We start from the raw sequence: 21450 nt of genomic DNA, 5'->3' as shown, positions 1-21450 counted from the left end.
CCTGCTCCTGGGCAGCGTTCCCTCCAGAGCTGCCAGGCAGTGCCCTTCCCTCCTCCCTGCCGTCAGGCTCCGAGGACAAAGGCTGGAGCCTGGGTGGGTCATCCCCTCTGCCTCCTAGTCTCCTGAAACTCCACTTGGCTCCAAACAGTCAGAGACTCTAAGAGCGCACCTAGTCTCACCCTCCGCTTCGCAGGGGAGGAGGCAGAGGTTTGTGGGAACAGCCACTTGTCCACGGCCGCTAGCTTGTTGGAGACAAGCCGAAGACCGGGCCTACTTCAGCTTTCTCCTGCTGCTTGCAAAACACTTCAGGATTACAGAGCTCTGCCTCCAACACCAACATCTCACCTGCCTTAACAGGCAGCAGGGCAGGCATTCGTGTCCACCTCACAGCAGAGGAAGCTAAAGCTGACTTCTGAATAGTGTCCTGTCCCCAGCCAGCCAGCTGCGCTCTTTGGAGCGCTAACCATCTCCTGATGGGCTCTGCAAAGCTCTAACCATCTCCTAAAGGAAGGCAGGCCTGGGAGCAGGGCCCTCTGAACTTGACCTGCCCCCGCTTCAGCCAGCTCTTCCTCTTTGGTCTCTTTTATTCCTCTTTGGTTCCTTTTGGTCTCAGTACCACGAAGGGCAGAGCAAGTGCTGCCGCTGGGGAGGTACTCGCAAGGCATGGCGGTGTCTTTCACTGATCTTCTAACACCTTAGGTGTACAGAGCTCCCAGGAAAAGTGTTCACCTCTCACATCACCAGCAACCTCACCTGATCCGAGCCTCTGGCATCAGCTCACGTGTACTATCGCTACTCCTAGTTAAAGTCTTTCCTTCCCTCCCCTTGTTTCCTGGGTGCCACTAGGAGGAGGCACTCACCTAGGACCGAGGTGGATAGCTGGGTAATGCTGGTTGTCACCTGCACAGAACCGGGAGAAGATCTTTCACTGCCTGGAGAATCCCATGGATGGAGGAGCCTGGTGGGCTACAGTCCATGGGGTCACATGACTAAAATGACTTAGCACACAGTTCTAGACCTCTAGGCTGTGATGCAAGTCTGAGCCACAGCCAGGGCTAACAGGACACATTCCTGCTCACTTTCTGAAGGGCTCCCCCCGCCCCCAAACTTCTCGAATGACAGAACTAGCACTGTAGCTGCCGGAAAAACCAGAGCTGCAATTATTACTTCTTTTAGGGTACAATTGGGTCTTGGGATCAACTCTCCCACTTTTGCTTCTCTGTAAGTAAAAATCCTACGTACACTGGATCGTTCTCCCTTCCCCCCGTCATGTGACTTTGCCCTGCAGCCTCAGCACTATACCAGGTCCCAGTCTCTGCCACCTTTGCCCAGCTCCTTGGTGGGATGACTCACTCACCTGGCTGGCCTGAGAGTCACCTAGGGAGGAAAGGTGAGAGCGTGAGCTCAGCGAGGACACCTATGGCTGCCTGCTCCCGCCCCCCACGGCCAGGGCTGGTTCACTCTGTGACCTCCCTACTTTGTCCACCGCAGGCCCGGTGGCAGAGAGAGCTCTGACTCGTCTTACCTGCCCCTGTCACCCTTCCAGGACTGGCCAACCCAGATCCCAGGATCCCTGGTCTGGGGGGCCTAGAAGGTGGTCAGCTGGCGAGAGGAAACCTCTGGCTTTCCTTGAACGCCACTGGCGACAGGAGTCCCACCCGCTCTGGGCCAGTCCGCCCTTTCTGTCCTCACTGCAACCCTCCTTGAGCTGCCGCCTCCACCCTCCCAAGCCTCCCGGCCACACAGGGTTGCTGTGCCCTGGGCCCAGGCTACAGGGCAAGGCAACAGTTCTAGGAAGTGGGGTATTGCTCTTGGCCAGCGCCCAGTTACCATGGTGACTGGGGCTCTGCCTGACTGCCCTGTCAGTCTGTCCCTGATTCGCAGAGCACTTTGTTCATCACATAGTTCTCCCTGTCCTAATATGCCCTTGTACTCCATGCTACCAGTAACCCAGGGGTGCCTTCTGCATGGTTTCCCAGGGCACCTTGCAGGGGTGCCTCAAGCCCCATATCTTTCCAGCCCCACGTCTCCTGGGCCCAAGGCAGTTGAGCTGGAGCCAGTGCTCTGACGCTAAGGCCATGGGAGGGGATCTGAAGCCCCCAGATTCCCTAGAATGCACCTGATAGCTCCTCCAGGAGCCAGCGCCAGCCCCAGAAGCAGTGTGGCAGGGGCAGGGATGGCAAGGCAGGGTCAGCAGCAGTAAGGGGGCAGATGGTGCTATGGACCCCCCACCAGCAGCTCTCTGGGACACGGGCACCTCTTGACCCCAAAGGAGGAGGTGTGGCCTTTCCATCGGGCCAGGCCGTGAGAGCAGGTTCCCAAGGCCGTGCTGCGCTTCCAACTCCCTTTCCTAACGCCCCCGAGGTGGGACGCCATGGGCCCAGGGTAAACACCCCACGGCTCTTTGAGGGGCTGTAACCTGAGGGGGCGGGGAAGCCCTCTGACCTCCTCCCCAAACCAGATACCCTTGTCAGGGACGGTCTCCGCCTCCACCCAGGTGCTGGTGGCTGCCCGCAGTGGCTGCCTCTCTGCTGGCCTGGGCAGGGTCCCATTGCGCTTCGGGCCGTGCTCCCTCGAGGGCCGGGCCAGTTCCTCCTCCTCAGCTTTCCTCATGGACAGGCGGATGTCCGAGCTCGAGTAGGTGTAGCCGTGGCCCGCAGGGCAGATCTCCCTGAAGGCCTCTGCGAGTTCAAGGGTCAGAGGACCAGCTGAGGGCTGCTGTTCCCACAGGAAGCCAGAGTCCTCCTTTCCCTCCCTCCTGGGGGACAGGGCAATGTGGCAGCGAGGAGGGAGGGGCCCCAGGTTGGGTTAAGGAGTGGGTCAGGGAGGAGGATTCAGGGTCTCTGGCCTTAGGTTAGGCCTGGGGCAGGGATGGGGGGCAGGGGCAGACAGTGGCCATTGCATGGAGGAAGCAGCTCGGTGGCCGGGGCCGAGAAGGGGACAAAGGGTTACCTGTGCCAGGCAGGGGGCATTTCTCACACAGGCTGCCCCAGGCTTTGCCCACTCGGCTGCAGCAGCATATCTGCTTGGTGATCCGCTGGGCCAAAGGCAGGGCGCAGGTGCCGGGCCCCAGCAGCCGGTAGCACAGCCCCTGCTGCATGGAGACGGCCTTGTCCGCTGCAGTGGGCACAGGGGCAGGTGAGGGTGGGCAGGAGGGGGTGGGCAGGAGGGGGTGGGTCACTGGGTATGGCGGCAGGTGGGGGTGGGCAGGTAGCCAGCAGGAGGGGAAAGGCAGAGGATGGTGGAGTGGCTGGCCACGGGGACTCAGATCAGCCAGACCTGTGTCTCGGTGTAGAAGCTGGGGCCCTGAATGTGCTCACAGAACACGAGGGAGAGTGGCTGCAGGAATGCTTCAGCCCCTCCTCGGGTTATCTGTTTGAGGGGCCTGGATGCCCACACTCACGCGGGAAAGCTGAGAGCAGGGAAGGGATGCGCCTGCTTGTCTCAGATTCTCAGTCTACGGGACTGACAAAATCCATCCTGGGGTGCACACGTGGGGAGCGGTGTGCCCTGAGGGCCACAGGGTCTCCCTGGGTAGATGAGTTGATGTGAGATCTTTGAGGAGCTTTGAGGACAGGGGCCCTGCCTCGGTCATCTTCGAAGCCCAGGCAACCTGGGTAGTGTCTGGTACAAGTGGGTGCTCAGTCAATGCTTGCTGATGGATGGATGGAGGGCTAGATCCATGAATCAAATCCTCTGGATCGCAGTGAATGTGAGCCACACTGGGCTTAGAGAACAACAGCCAGGGCTATCTCTGCCTCCCTGCCTGGAGGGTCTCTTTCCAGCATTAATAAATAAGTGACCATCAACTCTTTCTGACATGTTCTTCCCACTCTGTATCCCCTCATCCTTTGCTGTCTCCTCTTATTATCTCCTTGCCCTGGGGACGCTCGGTCCAGTCTCTCCCTTGCAAGGGTGCTCCCCTCCCTCTTGTGAGGGTGGTGCTCGAGTCTGTCTGTCTTGCGGTCTCCCAGACCCAGTGAACTTGGCAGTTCACAGGCTAAGGGCTTGGCAGGCCACAAGGAGCTTTGTTGAGCCTTGGGTGGCTGACCTGAGCTGGGTTGCTACTTTGCAGAGTCCAGTTGAGACTGGTTTTATTCAGTACTGGTCAGGCCTCCCTGGTCAGGCCTCCCTGGTCTGGGCTGCGGTGTCAGTTCTGCCATGGGGAGTGGCAAATGGGGGAGGGGGGTAGGGGGGTCATGGGCAGGCGACTGCTAGCCTGGGCCTCTCCCAGCTGGAAACCACAGAGGTCCCTGGAAACAGCTGCCTGAGTGTACACACAGGCACGCACACAGACACAATGCTGATATGACTAGTGGCACATCCGTGCTCACAGACGCAGAGCACGTCCAGACATGAGGACCACGGGATTTACGGAAAGGCCCTGGGGCTGGCAGGCTCTTCCTATGATGGGCAGGCTCTTTAACAAAGGTCTGCAGCGAAGGGCCCAGGCAGCTAGGCTCAGGCGCTGGAAGAGGCAGCCACTGCTCAGCGAGACATCACAGCAACGCACATCCCCCCAAAGCAGCTGAGGCAACAGATGGGACAGCAATGATTAGAGAGAAACAGAGGAGGTAGAAAATCCCAAACTGCAAAGCCTTCAAAGAAATGCCTGAAGCCAAAAGAGAAGCAGTGACTGTCTCCATCCCAGTAGGACGAAGCAGAGGGTGTTTGTTGGGGCCCAGTCCTAGGTGGAGTGGCAGCCTGGGGTCTGGGGGCATTTCTGCTCTCAGCCTGGCCTGTGGACCCCGAGGGCCCCATCTCGCCCCCCAGCACCCCCACCCGGCCCCTCCCTGCACTCACACACACAGCGGCTCCTGGACGGATCCAGCAGGAGGCCGGGTCTGCAGGTACAAAGGTAGCTGCCCCTCGTGTTCACGCACTCCGAGTCCTCGCACAGGCCCAGTGTCAGGCACTCGTTGACATCTGCGGGGAGCGGGGACATGACCAGGTGCCCACTCCACCCCACTCACTCCTGATGGAGGGGAGGAACCCAGGCAAAGCTCTGCTATGATTCTCCAAGTTGAAGAGCAGCAATAAGAGAGTTGTTTACTCAGTGTGATACCTCTTGCTGGGCCTCAATTTCTCATTTGTAAAGTGGGGATAATAATAGTAACCACCATGTAGTTCCATTAGGGGGATAAAATTAGATAAACATTGCAAATCACTGGGTCCAGGAACTGGTGATTATGGTCATAATGTTAAGAGCTAGTGTTCATTGGGTGCCTAGCATGCCAGGGACCACACCAGATGGTTTGTATATGATGTGTGTGTGTGTGTGTGTGTGTGTGTGCGCGCGCGCGCACGTGTGCTCAGTCGATCAGTTGTGTCTGGCTCTTTGTGACCCCGTGGATTGGAGCCCACCAGGTTCCTCTGTCCCTGGAATTCTCCAGGCAAGTGGATTGCCATTTCCTACTCCAGGGGATCTTGCTGACCCAAGGATCAAACCTGCATCTCCTGCACTGGCAGGCAGATTCTTTACTACTGTGCCACTTGGGAAGCCCTTGCACATGATATCTTATTTACTTCTCACAATTTTATCAAGTAGGTCCATGTGGCCTCATTTTACAAGTAAGGAAACTGAGGCTCCAGGAGTGACTTGCCCAAAGTTGCTCAGCTAGTAAGTGGCATCCTGGGAAGTAATGAGGAGGTCCGTCTAGTCAAGGCTGTGGTTTTTCCAGGAGTCATGTATGGATGTGAGAGTTGGACTATAAAGAAAGCTGAGCACAGAAGAATTGATGCTTTTGAACTGTGGTGTTGGAGAAGACTCTTGAGAGTCCCTTGGACTGCAAGGAGATCCAACCAGTCCATCCTAAAGGAAATCAGTCCTGAATGTTCATTGGAAGGACTGATGTTGAAGCTGAAACTCCAACACTTTGGCCACCTGATGCGAAGAGCTGACTTATTTGAAAAGACCCTGACGCTGGGAAAGATTGAAGGTGAGAGGAGAAGGTGACGACAGAGGATGAGATGGTTGGATGGCATCATGGACTCAATGAACATGAGTTTGAGTAAACTCTGGGAGTTGGTGATGGACAGGGAGGCCTGGTGTGCTGCAGTCCATGGGGTCGCAAAGAGTCAGACACTACTGAATGACTGAACTGAACTGAACTGGCTTGGGAGGTGGAGAATGGTGCCCAGTGCCTCCTATTCAGTCTTCCATGAGAGACCCCGAAGCATCTCTGCTGGACCCAAGATCCAAGGGTCATGTCCATAGTGAGAAGCTGCAGAATGGCAACTTCCAAGCTGCAGTTGCTGAGAACTTCTCCTCAGAAAGAAAGAGGAGGTGAGAGGCTGGAGGCAGGCACTGGGAGGAAGGCAGGGGAAATCCCAACCCTCACACTCCAAGATGTCAGAAGCTCTCCTGGTGATGGCACGTTTATTGACGATGGTGAACATGGAAGATCTGTGATGGGCACCCAGCTCCAGGGCCCGCAGGTAATACTCGGCAGCCCAGGGACATCTGCTTGTCTGAAGCCTTTGGGAGGAGTAGGCACTGGGCACAGGAATAAAGATGCAGAAAGACGACCCAGCTTGGGCACCAAGGGGAGCTACTCCTTGCTGGATGTTCTATTTGGGGAGTGGGAGCTGAGAAGGGGAACTGATCCATTTGCCTCCAGACTGCGGACAAAGTGACATCTAAACACAAATCTGAGCTGCCTCCCATCTGCTTGAGAAGCTTCTGGGCTCCCCATCACCTCCTAGAGGGAGCCTCTAAACCCTCACCTGGTACCCAAGGCTCTCCACCATTTTCCAAAAGCCTGTGGCTGAACCGGTGGCTCTGGTGAGACCCTGGGAAGCCTGTGTTATCTCCTGTGGATACACTGGTGGTACTCCAGCCTGTCCAAACTGCTCCTTGGCTCATGCTGGTTCCTTGGCATGGAACCCCATGTCCCTTTTTAGATGGCCAACCCTACTCTACTTCCCAGGTGGCGCTAGTAGTAAAGAATCTGCCTGCCAATGCAGCAGACCCAAGAGATGCAGGTTCGATCCCTGGGTCGGGAAGATCCCCTGAAGGAGGAAATGGCAACCTACTCCAGTATTCTTGCCTGGAGAATCCCATGGACAGACATACCTGGAGAGCTACAGTCCACGGGGTTGCAAAGAGTTGGACATGACTGAAATGACTTAGCGCACAGCACAGCACACTCATTTGTAAAGTCTAGGTCGGATATCACTGCATTGCAGGCGGTTTCTTTACCAGCTGAGCCATGAGGGAAGCCCAAGAATACTGGAGTGGGTGGCCTATCCCTTCTCCAGCAGATCTTCCCGACCTAGGAATCAAACCGGTGTCTCCTGCATGGCAGGCAGATTCTTTACCCACTGAGCTCTCAGGGAAGCCCGGTATCACCTGGAGCCTTCCCTGATCTTCCAGTCTGGAAAGGATGCCATAGCCCCCAGTGCCTCCTCTTCTCGAGAGCACTTCTCTCATTGTGTGAAGTTGTTAAGGCATCTGTCTTCACCTGGGACAGTGGCTGTGTCTTGTCCATCACTATGAACTAACACCTAGTGCAATGTATGCAACTCATAGCAATAACCCCAGATTAGCCTGTGGAAGTAGGAGACAAGGATGGAGATAACAGGGACGGTACGTACAGGTACAGAGACGAGGGTTCCCATCCCAAACAGTGAGATCACAGCCACAGACATGGGTGGGGGGAGGTTTCAGGGACAGGGTCTCCTGGGGAGGGCCCCTCAGGAGCTCGGAGGAGGGAAGGTGAGCCCACCTGAGACCCTGGGAATCACTTTAACCCTGCAGACCGGGAGACCTGCCTGGCAGAGAGGCCACTGGGGACAGTTTAGATACGAGCAGCCCCACTGCACTCTCTAAGGGCAAAAATACTAACTCCTCTGCACACCCACTGGCCATGAGGTCCTTGCTTCCTAAGTGGGGCAGATCCCCCGGGCTGGGCTGGATCAGAGGCCTCTCCTTTGCCTGGTCCAGGTACCGGTTCTTATTCGTGGGCCAGAAATCCTCACAGGTAGAGATAGCCCAGACTCCTCTCTCCTAAAGAAGCCTCCAGAGGGGGGACCTAGTAGGCCGTCTGAGTCAATCCCCTGCCTCTAACCTGGCTTCACCCAAAGCAAACCATACAGACAGCAATTTGTCCAGTTCCCCAAAGGGCATCTGTCTCAACCCCAGGCGCCTCCCAGGGGCTGGCAGACCCAGTTCACATCACACCTCTTGCCAGGTCCACAGCCAACAAGGGCTCCCTGCTCAGAGCCATGGCTGAGTGCCCCCCTTCCCATTCTTATGTCCTGAGGCACCCCTGAACCTTGTCCCTCTGGGGAGTCTCTAACGCAGAGCACCCGGGCCTCAGCTGGCTTCACAGAGCCTGCCAGCCAGGTCAGCAAGGCCCAGAGACTGTGCTTCAGGGTCTCCTTCCCCCGGCCCCCACCTCTGCCTGTGCCTGCCCCACTCCAGGAAGGAGGCCTGAGCAGCTGAGGGGCTTTGCTGGGAAAAGTCCACAGAGGTCCCATCTTTGCAGGCTGACTTGACCTCCCACCCTGGAGTCCGAAGTCCTCCTGTTCCAGGGAGAGCAGCCCAGGAGGGGAGTGGGTATGAGGGGATAGTCCGCTGAGTTGCCACACCATACAGCCCTAGATCTGGGTAGGGGTCGGGGGAGAAGGGGCGGAAGGGACAGTTTGGCTCCCAGGCGCTGGCTCAGCTTGCACCATCACTGCTGACCTCCTAGGCCCTGGAGCTGGCAGCCGCCCCCCAACCCCCGCCCCAAGCTGGGGCTTAGTGGCCCAGCGAAGAGCACTCAGACAGTGGCAGCCGCTACGTCTATCACAGGGGGAGCGTCTCTCTGCATTATCATACCGCTGTCATCTCGGGTCCCAAGCCCAGCGCTGGGCCTGGTCATCCTTACCTTCGCAGTGAGTGAGGTTCAGTCTCTTGTACCCCTGGGGACACTCCAACTGGCCATTTTCAATCACCGGGGAGGCTAAGGAGTGAAGATACAGACAGGTCTCAGTGGAGGGCCCTTGGGCTCCTCTGTCACCCATGCTGGGAAGTGGGGTGCAGTCTGGATGTCCAGCCCACTCTGCAGCTATGAGACCCCAGCCCTCCCCAAGCCATCGCCCTGGGCAGCTGTGCCTCCTTGGCCAAAATCCCTTCCCCGGCTCTCACCAGGCAACCCACCTTGCTATGATTAAAAATGATACTAAGTGACTACACACCTTGTATATAGTTATAATATTAGATACAGTTTATATTATGTGATATCAATGTTATATAGCATAATATAATATATAAAACATATAATTATATATGTTATAATATATAACATAATACATAATATAACTTGTGATTGAACAAGTTTTATTTAATTTTTACTTTCTGTTTGTGAAATAACTATAGAGTTGCAGGAAGTTGCAAAAAATAGTACAGAGGTCCTGTGCATCCATCACCCACTTTCTCCTAATGGCTGCATCTTACACAACTATAGTTATTTTGTTAGTGTTTAAACATCTGGACATGACAATTCACAGTCCGGTTCTAAGTTTGGTTTCTTTTGATGTTTAATTTTAATGCTGCCCTAGCTGACAAAGAATCTCAGATAGAGATGGAAGACGCTCACCGTTGGTTGCGCTTATAAAACCATGATACTCATTCATTCACACTCACCAACTGTGTGATGCAATTTCAACCATGTTGACATTTGGTTAATAGAGTTTCATGTTCCCTAAGGTCAGTTAGTTATGCTGACAAATTCAAAAAAGTTAGGAAACTCGTTTTCAAGATTTTCCAGGTATGCAAATGAGCTGATTTACAGCAACAAATCACACGATGATGGGATTGTTTCCAACATCCATTTTCAAAAGGCTCTCTCCCATCACGACTTGCTTGGAAAGCATCCCTGCTTGAAGATTATAGTGAACAAAACTGGGCAGCAGTCTGAGTCCAGATGGACCAACGAGGCAATAACTCTCAGTACTTTGGTGCTGATAACTCCTATCTTGATTTCACAACATTCCCCTTTACTTTAAAGAGAGAGAGAAAAGAAGTGTGCATTAAAAAACACACACACACACACAATTGACATCTAATAAAAACAGAGAAAACATCTCTACTACCTTGGAGGGACAGACTTATATGTCAACCTCCAAAGAAGTGCTTTGAAGATTTTTTTTTTTTTTTTTTATTAGTTGGAGGCCAATCACTTCACAACATTTCAGTGGATTTTGTCATACATTGATATGAATCAGCCATGGATTTACAAGATGTTTTTATTTAAATATTTTTTTTCTTCAAAAGCACTAGCAGATGGTATACTGCTGACAGCTACCTGTCATCAAAGGTAAAGGCAACAAATGTGGAACATCTATCTTTTTGTTTAAAAAAAAAAAAACAAAGAAGAACTCATGTTTCAGTTTGATAATTTCCTTGTCAAGTTTTAGCCAGTAATTCTGAAGGGTACAGGGATTCTACAGATACTATTGCAACACGAAGTTCTGTGAAGATACCATCTTATTTTTAATGCCTTGTTTTATAAAGTTAACAGTGTGATGACTTTCTGTGGCAACTTATCTTCTCCTAGCTCTGACCCCCTTGTGGCAATAGCTTGCCTATGAAGGCCGTGGTGAGGCGACATTACAAACAGCCTTCTTCAGCTCCATTACCTGCTGGTCCTAGTATCAACCACTGAGCGTATAGAGTTATTGGGTAAATCTTATCTTTATTCAAGACATCATATATTGTTGAGAATATAGGTCTTCTATCTTCCATATAGATTCAGCCTTTAGTGGCTTACACAATAGATAGTTCTTCAGATATGTATTGTTGAAATAGATTCTTGCAAGTACCAAGAGAGGCGTTAGGAATGTCTACAGCTTCATCCAAATGTACAGCAAAGCGTGCACTCACTCAGTATTCTTTTTGTATTTGTTTTTGGCATGTGGGATCTTAGTTTCCTGACCAGGGATCAAACCCATGCCCCTGCACTGGGAGCTCAAAGTCGCAACCACTGGACTACCAGAGAAGTCCCCCAGTGTTTTAAAATGTTTTTCTAATCAAGATAGATTTTAGTCCATCATTAGCTGTTATCTCTGGGCACATTATACACTGAAGGTGGGGTTTGGTATTAATGATGCTAGTTATAAGCTGTATTTTTGTATAGCCTTCTTGATCATCTGACTCCTGGGGTCCATTTTGGGTCCCATGTGAGAGGCCCTCATTACTTTTACCTTGGAATATAGCTGATGACCTGTCAGAGGAGAATCGTCAGCCTTGCATTTTTATTTTTTAATTTTTTTATATATTTAAAAAATTTTTTAAATCTTTTTATTTTTTAATTTTTTTCCATTTATTTTTATTCGTTGGAGGTTAATTACTTTACAATATTGTAGTGGTTTTTGCCATATATTGACATGAATCAGCCATGGATTTACATGTGTTCCCCAACCAGATCCCCTCTCCCGCCTCCCTCTCCATCCCATCCCTCTGGGTCTTCCCAGTGCACCAGCCCTGAGCACCCGTCTCACAGCCTTGCATTTTTAAATGATTGCACTTATTCGTATTATTTTAAATCCTGTTTCTTTGCAAGAATGTTTTAGAGTCACTTCTCCATTTGGTGAGGGTTGCTTTAGTTAACACCAGACCACCTAACTGAAAAAACCCACAAGCCGAACACTGTCGTGCAGTCCGTGTTGTGATACCAAAGACAAACATGAGGAGGCGCTGTGTTTCCCTGGAAGGCCCACTCTTGCTTGAGGATGCTTGGGACTGCCTGACATAGAGACCAAGTCAAGTCATAAATTAGTAAAACTTAATTTTTTTTTTTTTTTTTTAAGGTTAAGGGATTGTAAATTCAAGTTGTTATACACACACACACATACGTATATATATACATATGTATACACATTTGCCACAAACGGTCTTCCCCAGGGTTTGCAAGTCGTCATCCACATGGGGGAAAACAGCCTAAAAGGCCGCAGTGCAGAGATAAGCAAGGGATCTGGAAACGCCGCCGACATTGAGAAGATGGATGGGAGTGAGGCTGGGAAATGTGTCTGGCCTGGCGCCTGGTGGCAAGAACTGAAGACAGGGAGGAGGCAAAGAAGGAGGGCAAGCTGTTTGGGGAAACTCAAAAAGCTAGCTGATTTATGAGGAGCAGAAGGTGGGAAGGAATGGCGCGAGGCGGATGCCAGGGGCCCGGGAACATCTGGACGGCGCTTCGGCGGCGGGAGGCCTTCGGGGCATATGGTACCGCCTCTCACAATAACCCCGCGAGGCAGGGGTCATTATCCCCAGTTAACAGATTAGGAAGGACGGTGAAGCTCAGAGGGGGCTGGGTCAGGATTGCAACCGAGCTTCCGGCTGGCTGTGAAGGGCGCTTCCCCCACCCCCAGAGGAGGAAGCAGGAGCCCAGAGGCCAGGGCAGTAAGCTGGTGCCCGGAGGGAGAAGTTAGGCAGAACTTTAACAAAGGATTGTAAATTGAAGTTGATATATGTATACACACACACGTATACATATTTGCCACAAACTTTTTTTTTTTTTTTTTGCTCCTTTAACAAACAGGAGGAGTGGTGGAGAGCTGGACTCAGGAAGGGTGGACCCAGCCATGGCACCTTCGGGAAACCCTGTGAACCCAGGGAATGTGTGAACTGAGAGCAGCTGAGCTCTTTCCTTAGTCTGGAAACACATGCTTTTCCGGTAAAGCACTTTCCTCCCCAGAGGACTCTGCCCTCTCACTGGCCTGAAGAGAAACCGTTGACTGGACAACCCTGGGGAGGGCAGGCTTCTGGAGAGAAATGCCGAAGCCAGTGTTCCTGGTGAGACGCCCACTTTTGCCAGGACCCTCAGCGCCTCTCCTCACACCTCACAGAGGCCATGTCATCTATAAGGGCTGCTTCCTAGCTTCTGTAAGGACAAGTGCAGCATCCGATCCAGAAAAATCTACTTATATCTCTTTGAGGGAAAGAAAACCAAAGTTCAGATGACCATGTGGAAGGGAGAGACCCTGGCTTGAGATGAGAACTCAGCACCCATCCACAACTCTGGATGAGATTTCGGCATTGATGGGGTAGGGCGGGTATCACCAGGCACATCTCTCAAGTGCTCCCAACACACACGGGCCTTCCCTCATCATAGTGATTAAATGTGCTGTGGCTGCCTGTTTGCTTGTCCATCTCCCCTGATAAAGTGTAAGCTCTTTATCAAGCTCCCCTGATAAAGTGTAAGCTCTGTGAGGACAGGGACCTTGCCTTCTCTGTCATTGCTATGTCTCTGGAAACATGCCCAGCAAATGGAACAGTACAGGCACTCAATCAAAATGGAATGAATACTATAATAGCAAGCACTAAAATGGCTCCTGGGCTTCCCTGGTACCTCAGCTGGTAAAGAATCTGTCTGCAATGCAGGAGACCCCGGTTCGATTCCTGGGTTGGGAAGATCCCCTGCAGAAGGGATAGGCTCCCCACTCCAGTATTCTTGGGCTTCCCTGGTGGCTCAGTTGGTAAAGAATCCTCCGGCAATGCGGGAGACCTGGGTTTGGTCCCTGGGTTGGGACGATCCGCTGGAGGAGGGCATGGCAACCCACTCCAGTATTCTTGCCTGGAGAATCCCCATGGACAGAGGAGCCTGGCGGGCTACAGCCCATGGGGTTGCAAATAGTCAGACATGACTGAGCGACTAAGCACAGCACAGCAAAATATCTTGTACTATGGGCTAGGGCCTTTTATAAAGGTTTTACAGGTAATAACTTATTTAATCCTCATAACAGCCCTTGGAGATACTTACTAATCTTATCCCCAATTCCCAGATGAGTAAACTGAGGCATAGAGAGGTTAAGACACATGCTCAAGGTCACCCAGCTGGTGGATGGAACTGGGATTATGAATCTGCCTCCAGAAGACAAATTCTGAACCATCCCTCTACTAACTACAAATGAATGAATGAATTCATGACAAGCCTTAGGAGTTGTCTAGGACAAGAATCCTAGGGTCCAGAGGCCATATGGTGATACCTGCCCAGAAGGAAACGTGTCATTCTTCCTGGGATCCCCTCCTCTTTAAGAACAAGGGATCAGGAGAGTGAATGAGAAAAAAAGGCGGAGTCATCCTGAAGGAGGTCAGAGGAATTCATCACATGCTGGGGAACTAATCAGATCCTTGGCAAATGCTCCACAATGTGTACAATGCAAGAGTATTGTAGAATTGATAAAGGAAACAGTGAAGACCCTCTACTCCTCCCGTGGCCCCTCAGCCAGATCAAGATAAAACCAGGGTCAGAGAGCAGAGGACTTGTGGATCTGGAAAGACAGCGTGCTCAGCTGGGTTTCCCATGGATGTTTCAAAGAGGCTCTTGAGGAGTGGCCTTGCAGCCAGGACCTTGACCTGAGAAGCCAAAGCAGCTGCTGAGGGGTCAACTGGACTCAACCTGAACTCCAAGGAGTCTGAACATCCCCAGATGCCTGGGAAGCAGGTCGGGCAGATGTGTGTGACTTTCCTGTTCAGAAAACCTGGGCCACGTGGGCCTGGAACTCAGGTCTTCTGGCCCTGGCCTCGGGCCCTGTCCACTCACTGCTACCCCTCCGTTGCTCACAGAAGGAAGGAGAAGGGCCACTGGCTGCAGCCTGCCCCTGCCCTGCTGATTCTTACCCTCAGCTGCTGGAATCCCCAAGGAGGCCTCAACACGGGCAAACTAATTGCTGGAGACAGTTTTGGCCCTGACTCTGTTGACAGAGCTCAGCGAGGAGATGGGGGAGACATATGTCTGGCTACAGGGCTGTTTACAAGCCACGCTGATCTCAGTCTGTGATGACAGATGGTTGTAGCAGGGAGATGTGGAGGGTCCAGAGAACACACACACACACACACACACACACACACACACACACACACACACTGGATGAGGCTAAACTCGATACACACGTGCACATGTACAGGCTGGAGCTTAAGTCCTGATTGGCAAACCCTGGTGGGTAAACTGGAAAGAAAACTTCGACTCCCCTGGGGGCAGTGGAAAGGGTGTGGGTGCTGGGGCAGGCAGGCTCACATCTAATTCCTGGCTCCACTCTGACTAGCTCTGTGACTTCGGGCACACGTCTCACCTCCCTTAAGGCCTTAATTTTTTTCCTATGTAGAAGTGGGGATAGAAACTCAGTCTGTGGGTTGTTGCAAGGATTAACTTTACTGAAACAATCAACATCAGACTAAAGCTAGCTCAGGGCCTGGCACAGTCCCTGGAGATGCTCCCCTAGACTTCCTCCCTCCCTCCTTCCCTCCCTCCCTTCCTTCCAGCAACACAGTTTTAAGGACAACAAGCTGGCCGGCTGCTCCTTACTGGCTGGAGAGACTTGGGCAAGTAACTCTCTGAGCCTTGGTTTTCTTATCAGTAAAATGGACATGACCATTCTTTTCTCAGGGCATTACTGCGAACACTAAACAAGCAAGAAAAAGTCTGAGCGTGAGGCTTGTCACATATTGATTATTATCATAATGTCCATTATTCCGCTGGTGAGGTACTAATGGATCTCCCGCCTGCTACCAGTGATGCAGAAATCCCACCCAAAGATGGGCTCTGACTGCTTCTCTAGGGTGGATGGAACTGAAGCCAAAATGGGTGTCTCGGTCACTATGAACCATGAGGTAGGGAGGGGTCTGGTCAGACACCCGGCTCAAATGGGTACCACATCAGCCACCCCGACCCCACCGCTCCCTGGGGCTCTCCAGGCCGGAGATGCCACGTGTCAGTGACACCCCTGCGGGGGTAGGAAGGGTGTGAACGTGAGCTGAGGCACATTTCCCAGGAGGCTCTGAGTCCCTTGGAAGCTCTCAGAACAACCCTGAGCCAAAGAGTCATGACTTTTTTCAGCCCAACAAACTGCAATTCAGAAAAATCTCATTTCTTTAGGGCAGGAGACTGGGCGTCCGACCCAGAGTCACAGGGAACAGGAGCCCCACCCTGGCACAGCTGTTCCCCCTGCCCAGGTCCTCTAGTTCAGTGAATGCCCAAGCCAAGAGGCAGGGGAAGCAGATTACAGAGCAATTAGAACTAGGGGGCTAGGGTCACATAGACCTGGAGCTTCAGGGCCAGTTTCATCTATAAAATGAAGATAGTAACACCACCTAGAGGCATTGTTAGCATGCAATGAAATGAGAAAGAACTCATCATGGTGCCCAACTCATATCACATCTTCTGAATAAAGAGCAGCTAAGGAGGATGTGGGGCTTCCCTGGGGCACAGATGGTAAAGAATCTGCCTGCAGTGCAGGAGACCGGGGTTCAATCCCTAGGTTGGGAAGATCCCCTGGGGAAGGGAATGGCTATCCACTTCAGTATTCTTGTCCGGAGAATTCTACAGACAGAGGATCCTGGTGGGACAAAGAGTCGGACATGACTGGGCGACTAAAACACACACACACACACACACATACACACACACACACACACACAAGGAGGATGTGACGGGTGATGCCGCCGTGACTCACACTAGGATTCTCTGCCCCAGCCCCCTCAGACATCACCTTCACATGCCCATTCTCCCCAGGGGCTGACATCACAGACTGACGGCTGGAACACCCCTTATGGGCAAGGACCATGGCAAAACCAAGCCAAACCAAGGCTTTCCTTCTATTGAGAGTTTCAAATCAATTTCCAGACATCTACATAAACCTCCATTCCCTTGAAAATCAAGTTCCTTCTCCCACTCCTTCCGCTCACTAGTTCTTGGTAGGCACACTTTTCATGGTGGGGGGCTGAGGACTCTGGAAACATCCCACTATAGAGCTAGACAGCTGCAGTTTTTAATAAGCTGTCCCTACTGTTCAGCTTCCAGTTGAGCTCTGCCTACTAGAAACTTCCATACATCTGTTTTTTTCCCGCCTCACCAAACCACACAGAACAAGCCTACCTGCTCCTCCCCTACCTCATGTTTCTTTCAACACATCTCCCTTAACTCAGACCAAGGCTGCAGGCTGGTGCCTTGCCTGTCTATTCAATCCAGTCTTCTGGCCGGATGCTGGCTTTCATGTACACCTGGAATACAGTCCTGGGATGCACCCTCTTGACTGAAATCCTGGTCTCACGTCCTGACTTGTGTTGTCTTTAGGCAGTCCCAACACCCGCCCCCCCACCCCTCGCTGATTACGGATGAGGCAGTCCCAGGGCTTCCCTGGTAGCTCAGTTGGTAAAGAATCCCCCTGCAATACAGGAGACCTCGGTTCGATTCCTGGGTGAGGAAGGTCCCCTGGAGAAGGGATAGTCTACCCATTCCAGTATTCTTGGGCTTCCCTGGTGGCTTGGCTGGTAAAGAATCCGCCTGCAATGAGGGAGACCTGGGTTCAATCCTTGGGTTAGGAAGATCCCCCCAAAGAAGGGAAAGGCTACCCACTCCAGTATTCTGGCCTGGAGAATTCATGGACTGTATGGTCCATGGGGTCGCAAAGAGTCAGACACAACTGAGCAAATTTCGCTTATCCCCCCACCCCCCTCACCGATTACGGAGATCCTGATGCATTAAGCATTGGACACAGTGTGATCTGAAATATAGCTCCTTGGTCTTAGCTGTGTGACCCTGGACAAGCTCTTTAGCCCTCTCTGAGCTACATTTTTCTCCCCCAACAAATGGGGATAAAGATCCTTAGCTTGCAGGTGGTCATGACAGTGAAGTGAGATAATGCATGTGAAAGCACAGCATAGTGTAAAAATTCAGTAATTGGCAGCTATAATTGTTTTTTCAGAGGGAAAGTCGTAGAATTCCTTGAAGGGGCAGAGCAAGAGAATCCGCTCTCCCTGGAGATCCAGGGAGGGGCCTGGGTTCCGAGGTGAACTCATCCCACGCCAGGCAGATGGAGAGATGGTCTCATGGCAAACAGCTGGGGCCCACCACTGCGGGCCGCACGCCCTGTGCCAGCCCCGCCTGCCCCAGCAAAGGGGCCTCAGGGTTGACACGGCCAGTGCCAAGCCAGATGGGGCAGCGGCCAACTTTCCAGTCAACACAGATGTCTGTCTTTCTCGGGTGAAAACTCAAAAATGTGGCCTCAATCAAAGTGGCTTTTGAGGGCTGTGTGCTCTCCAGACCCTGGTGGGGGGGCGGCCGCAGCTCTTGAGCCGGGACCTTTGATAACTGCCCAGGGGTCAGGAAGATGTGGCTCAGGCCAGATCCTGGCAGGTCAGCTGCATCTGCCACTCAGAGTGAAGGGAGAAAGGGTGGGGGGACCAGAGGCTGGCCTCGATTGACTCCCTGAGCTGTTTCCCTGAGAAAGAAGGCACTGAGAAATTTTTTTTTTTCCCCGGGAAGAAAAGAGATTTGTCTGAGCCATGTAACTGAGACGTCAAGGCAGTGCTTTTCCATGTCACAAATAGCAGCTTTCTGCAGGGACCTTCTTCAACCGTCCTGTACAACCTCAGGAGTCAAAGGTGATTTAGGGAAAGCTATGAAGTCACACGTTGACTCCTCCCCCCACCCCCCCACCCCCGCAGCTTCTGGCTTTATTACTGCCCTCACTCCTTGATTCTATTAGACTACCTTGTTGGGAGCAGCAAAGCCCATCCCTGAGGGGTGCAGCAGTGTTTTTATCAGACGAGACGTAGAGGTTCAGAGGGGTAAGGCCACCAGGGCTGAGAACGTTCTAGAACACAGGAATCATGCCTGTCTTGCCAAACATTCCCAAACCCACCCCAGCTGCTCGCCTTCTTTTTCCTGAGTCTTGCACAGTAGTTTGCCTGTCTTGCCTACTTAAAGAAACACTCCTCACCCCGGCTCCCCAGGCTCGGGCGTGTAGCTGTCTGGCACCCTGTCAATACAAACAAGGTTCCTCTAGGTCCTGCCCCTTCTCGCCACAATGCCCAACTGCACTTGATCACATTTTAAATACTGACATTGCCCTGTCTTTGTGATTTCTTGCCCAGTATGGGGAATGCTTAATATTCCAGGGTCTGCACGCTGGTGCCCAGCTTGCTGAGATGTGCTGAACACAGTGAGGGAGGTGGTGTTCGGAGGCGCTAGCTGGTACAGGGAGCGGGTGAGGCCTCAGCCTTAGGCATGTTCTGCTCCAGGAAATGTTCTCATGTGCTCGATCTCTCCGGCCTATGCAATTTTCTTGGGTTATTAGGCACTTCCCCACCTCTTTGGCTTACTCTAGTAATTCTTCAGATCTCATCCTGGATGTCAGCTCCTATAGAAGCCTTCCCTGGTCCACCAGTTTGAGGAAAGATCTCCTAGCCCATAGTGTGCGGATGTGCAGGTTGCACACTGCACAAAAGGATGACCTCTGACAGAATCACTGGCATCCTGCATTTGTCTAATTATAAAGACTTCTTGAACACGTGGAAGGGGCACCTCTCACTCATTTGCACAAAGGTGCTACAGGAGCTCTCTGTGGCCCCAGTTCTGCTGTCTGCATCCCCCCTCCACCACCAGACTGTATGCTTGAGAGGGGCAGCACTGTTTCTACCTGTTCTTCACTGTTTGGTCAGGGCTGCCCACTATGGGTACTTCATCACTGTTGGCTGAATGGAGTGTGGTATGAGGAAGTCTCAAGAGTGGGTCTGACCAGGAGGAAGAAAAGTGAAAACATCTCTGGCCTGCAGGGGGAGATGCTGAGCAGTTCCATACACTTCCCCACCAGGCAATGGGATACTTTCTAACAGTGACTATAACAGCTACCATGAAATGCCTTACTGGTAGGTACAGGCACCATCTCACTGACTCTTGACAGTGGCCCCACGAGGCTGGCACTGTTCCTGTCTCCACTCCACAGATCAGAGACGAGGCAGAGAGAGCTCAGCAGGTAAGAGCTGGGACTGGTACCCATCATGTGTTGGACGCCCAGGCCTGGAAGCTAAATACTACCCTGTACTGCTTCACCAAAGATTCTAGCACGCTGTGGAACTGTCCACATTTCTTTTTAGTCTGGAAAATATGATCACTGCTCCACAGGCGAGTCGGTAGTAAGGAACAGTCCTGCCGCTCCCACCTTTGGGCTCTGGGCCAGGCCCCCCACAAAGCTGACTCACCGAGTCGACTGCTGACAGGCAAAAGAAATACCTGCCCGGCCTGGGCCCAGACCTAGGAGGGAGACCTGCATGGGGCGGGGAGGGGAAGACAGGCTGAGTGGGCAGGAGTCATACTCAGGCACAGGAACCTTGTCACCCGCCTCCCAACTTTAAGATCAATGCCTCTGAGAGCAGCATTCCTGAATTCTCAGTACTCCTGAATTCTTAGGGCTCAGAGTACACGAGGCACCTGGTGAGTATTTGCTGACTGACTGACTGAATGAATATGTTAGGCTTTCCCATCATTGGAAAGAGGGCCGGAAGTGGAGTTTCGCATACCCCAAGGCCCAGGACATTCTGGGGCAGGTGCCCAACCCAGATTCAAAGACTGGAAGGCAGGAAGCCAGAGGTGAGGAGGAGAGAATGAAGGAAACATTGAGTCACTAAATCAAAAACCTCGGGGCCTCTGGGACCTGGGCAGGGGGTAGGTGGAAGGGGTTGAGGGGTATCCCAGGGGGCCCAGCCTGGGATGGGATTCCTAAAATCTGAGCGAGAACAACTGGCGAAAGGCAGTAACCTCTTTCAGGCCATCAGATGGAGCAGGCAGGCCACGCTGCAGCCGGCTGTGGGTCTGAGCTGTCAGGAGCCTCTGCCACCAGTCGGAAGCAGACCTGGAGAGCCTGCCCAGTTTACCAGCCTCTTCCACCTGCCTGGCCTCTGAGACCCTGGTGGGAGATGTGGGTGGCGGGGGTTGTCTGCTGCAGAGGCCAGGCCCCGGGAGAGCTTTGCTCACAACCCTGAGCCTGGCACCCAGCACTCACCTGGTCTGGGTGGACAGGGGGCACAGGAGGTCACCCCCCAGAAGGCTCCCACGCTGCCACAGCAGTCCTCTTGGGCCGTCAGCTCCGGCAGGGGGTTGGCACACTGGGGGGAAAAAAGGACCATGGGCACTCATCACCTGCTTCCCTCTCCCGCACAGAGATGTCCCAGGAGAGCCTGAGTCATGAGTTCACCCCTCACATACTGCCAGAGAATGCCCCCACCCAAGGGAGGGGAGGGGAGGCGTTGTCCCAGATGGAAGTAGAGAAACCCGAGGTCCACCCTGCCAGACACTAAACTTAGGGGGTGGCAGTGACACACCCAGACAAGATCTTCTCTGAGGGGTCTGCAAACTGCCCCCCATCCATGCCCCCAGCCCAAAGGCACAGAGGTCCCAAAGGATGGATTTTCCTCCATCAAACTCCAGAGAATGCCAGGACCACCTCCTGCGAGGAGGGTCCATGCTCAGCAACACTGCAGCTGAGAGGATCCAGGGACCCAGGACCCTATCCTTGAGCTACTCCCCACCTGCTCCAGCTCCCTAACCTCGGGAGGGCTTTCTGAAAATGCCAAACTGCAACCCTAGGGAAAACCATCCTGGGTCTGGCTTAGCCCCTATCTTTAGGTGCCTGGACTCAGAAAAGCTCACTTGATTTCCCATCACTGACTGTGGAGGACTCAGAAAA

At 52.7% G+C, this 21450-nt stretch overlaps 1 protein-coding gene across 4 annotated transcripts in view; it reads right to left on the bottom strand.

Annotated features, from left to right (window-relative positions):
• The window catches only part of LTBP2 (latent transforming growth factor beta binding protein 2), a 104798-nt gene that overhangs the window by 26807 nt on the left and 56541 nt on the right, over positions 1-21450 (bottom strand). For 2 of the 4 annotated variants that reach the window (XM_061156636.1, XM_061156637.1), the window contains exons 8-14: positions 20767-20869; positions 8874-8948; positions 4804-4926; positions 2953-3117; positions 2466-2681; positions 1358-1377; positions 861-966 (exon numbers count right to left, since the gene is read on the bottom strand). In XM_061156636.1, coding sequence (XP_061012619.1) covers positions 861-966; positions 1358-1377; positions 2466-2681; positions 2953-3117; positions 4804-4926; positions 8874-8948; positions 20767-20869 — 808 coding nt within the window. The remainder of the gene's footprint in view (positions 1-860; positions 967-1357; positions 1378-2465; positions 2682-2952; positions 3118-4803; positions 4927-8873; positions 8949-20766; positions 20870-21450) is intronic. The other 2 variants (XM_061156635.1, XM_061156638.1) reach the window with 2 other exon arrangements.

The sequence above is a fragment of the Dama dama genome, chromosome 12 (genome assembly GCF_033118175.1).
Source record: "Dama dama isolate Ldn47 chromosome 12, ASM3311817v1, whole genome shotgun sequence".
Taxonomy (NCBI): domain Eukaryota; kingdom Metazoa; phylum Chordata; class Mammalia; order Artiodactyla; family Cervidae; genus Dama; species Dama dama.
Note: the sequence above shows the minus strand (reverse complement) of the source record. Positions and strands in the feature narration are given on the sequence as shown.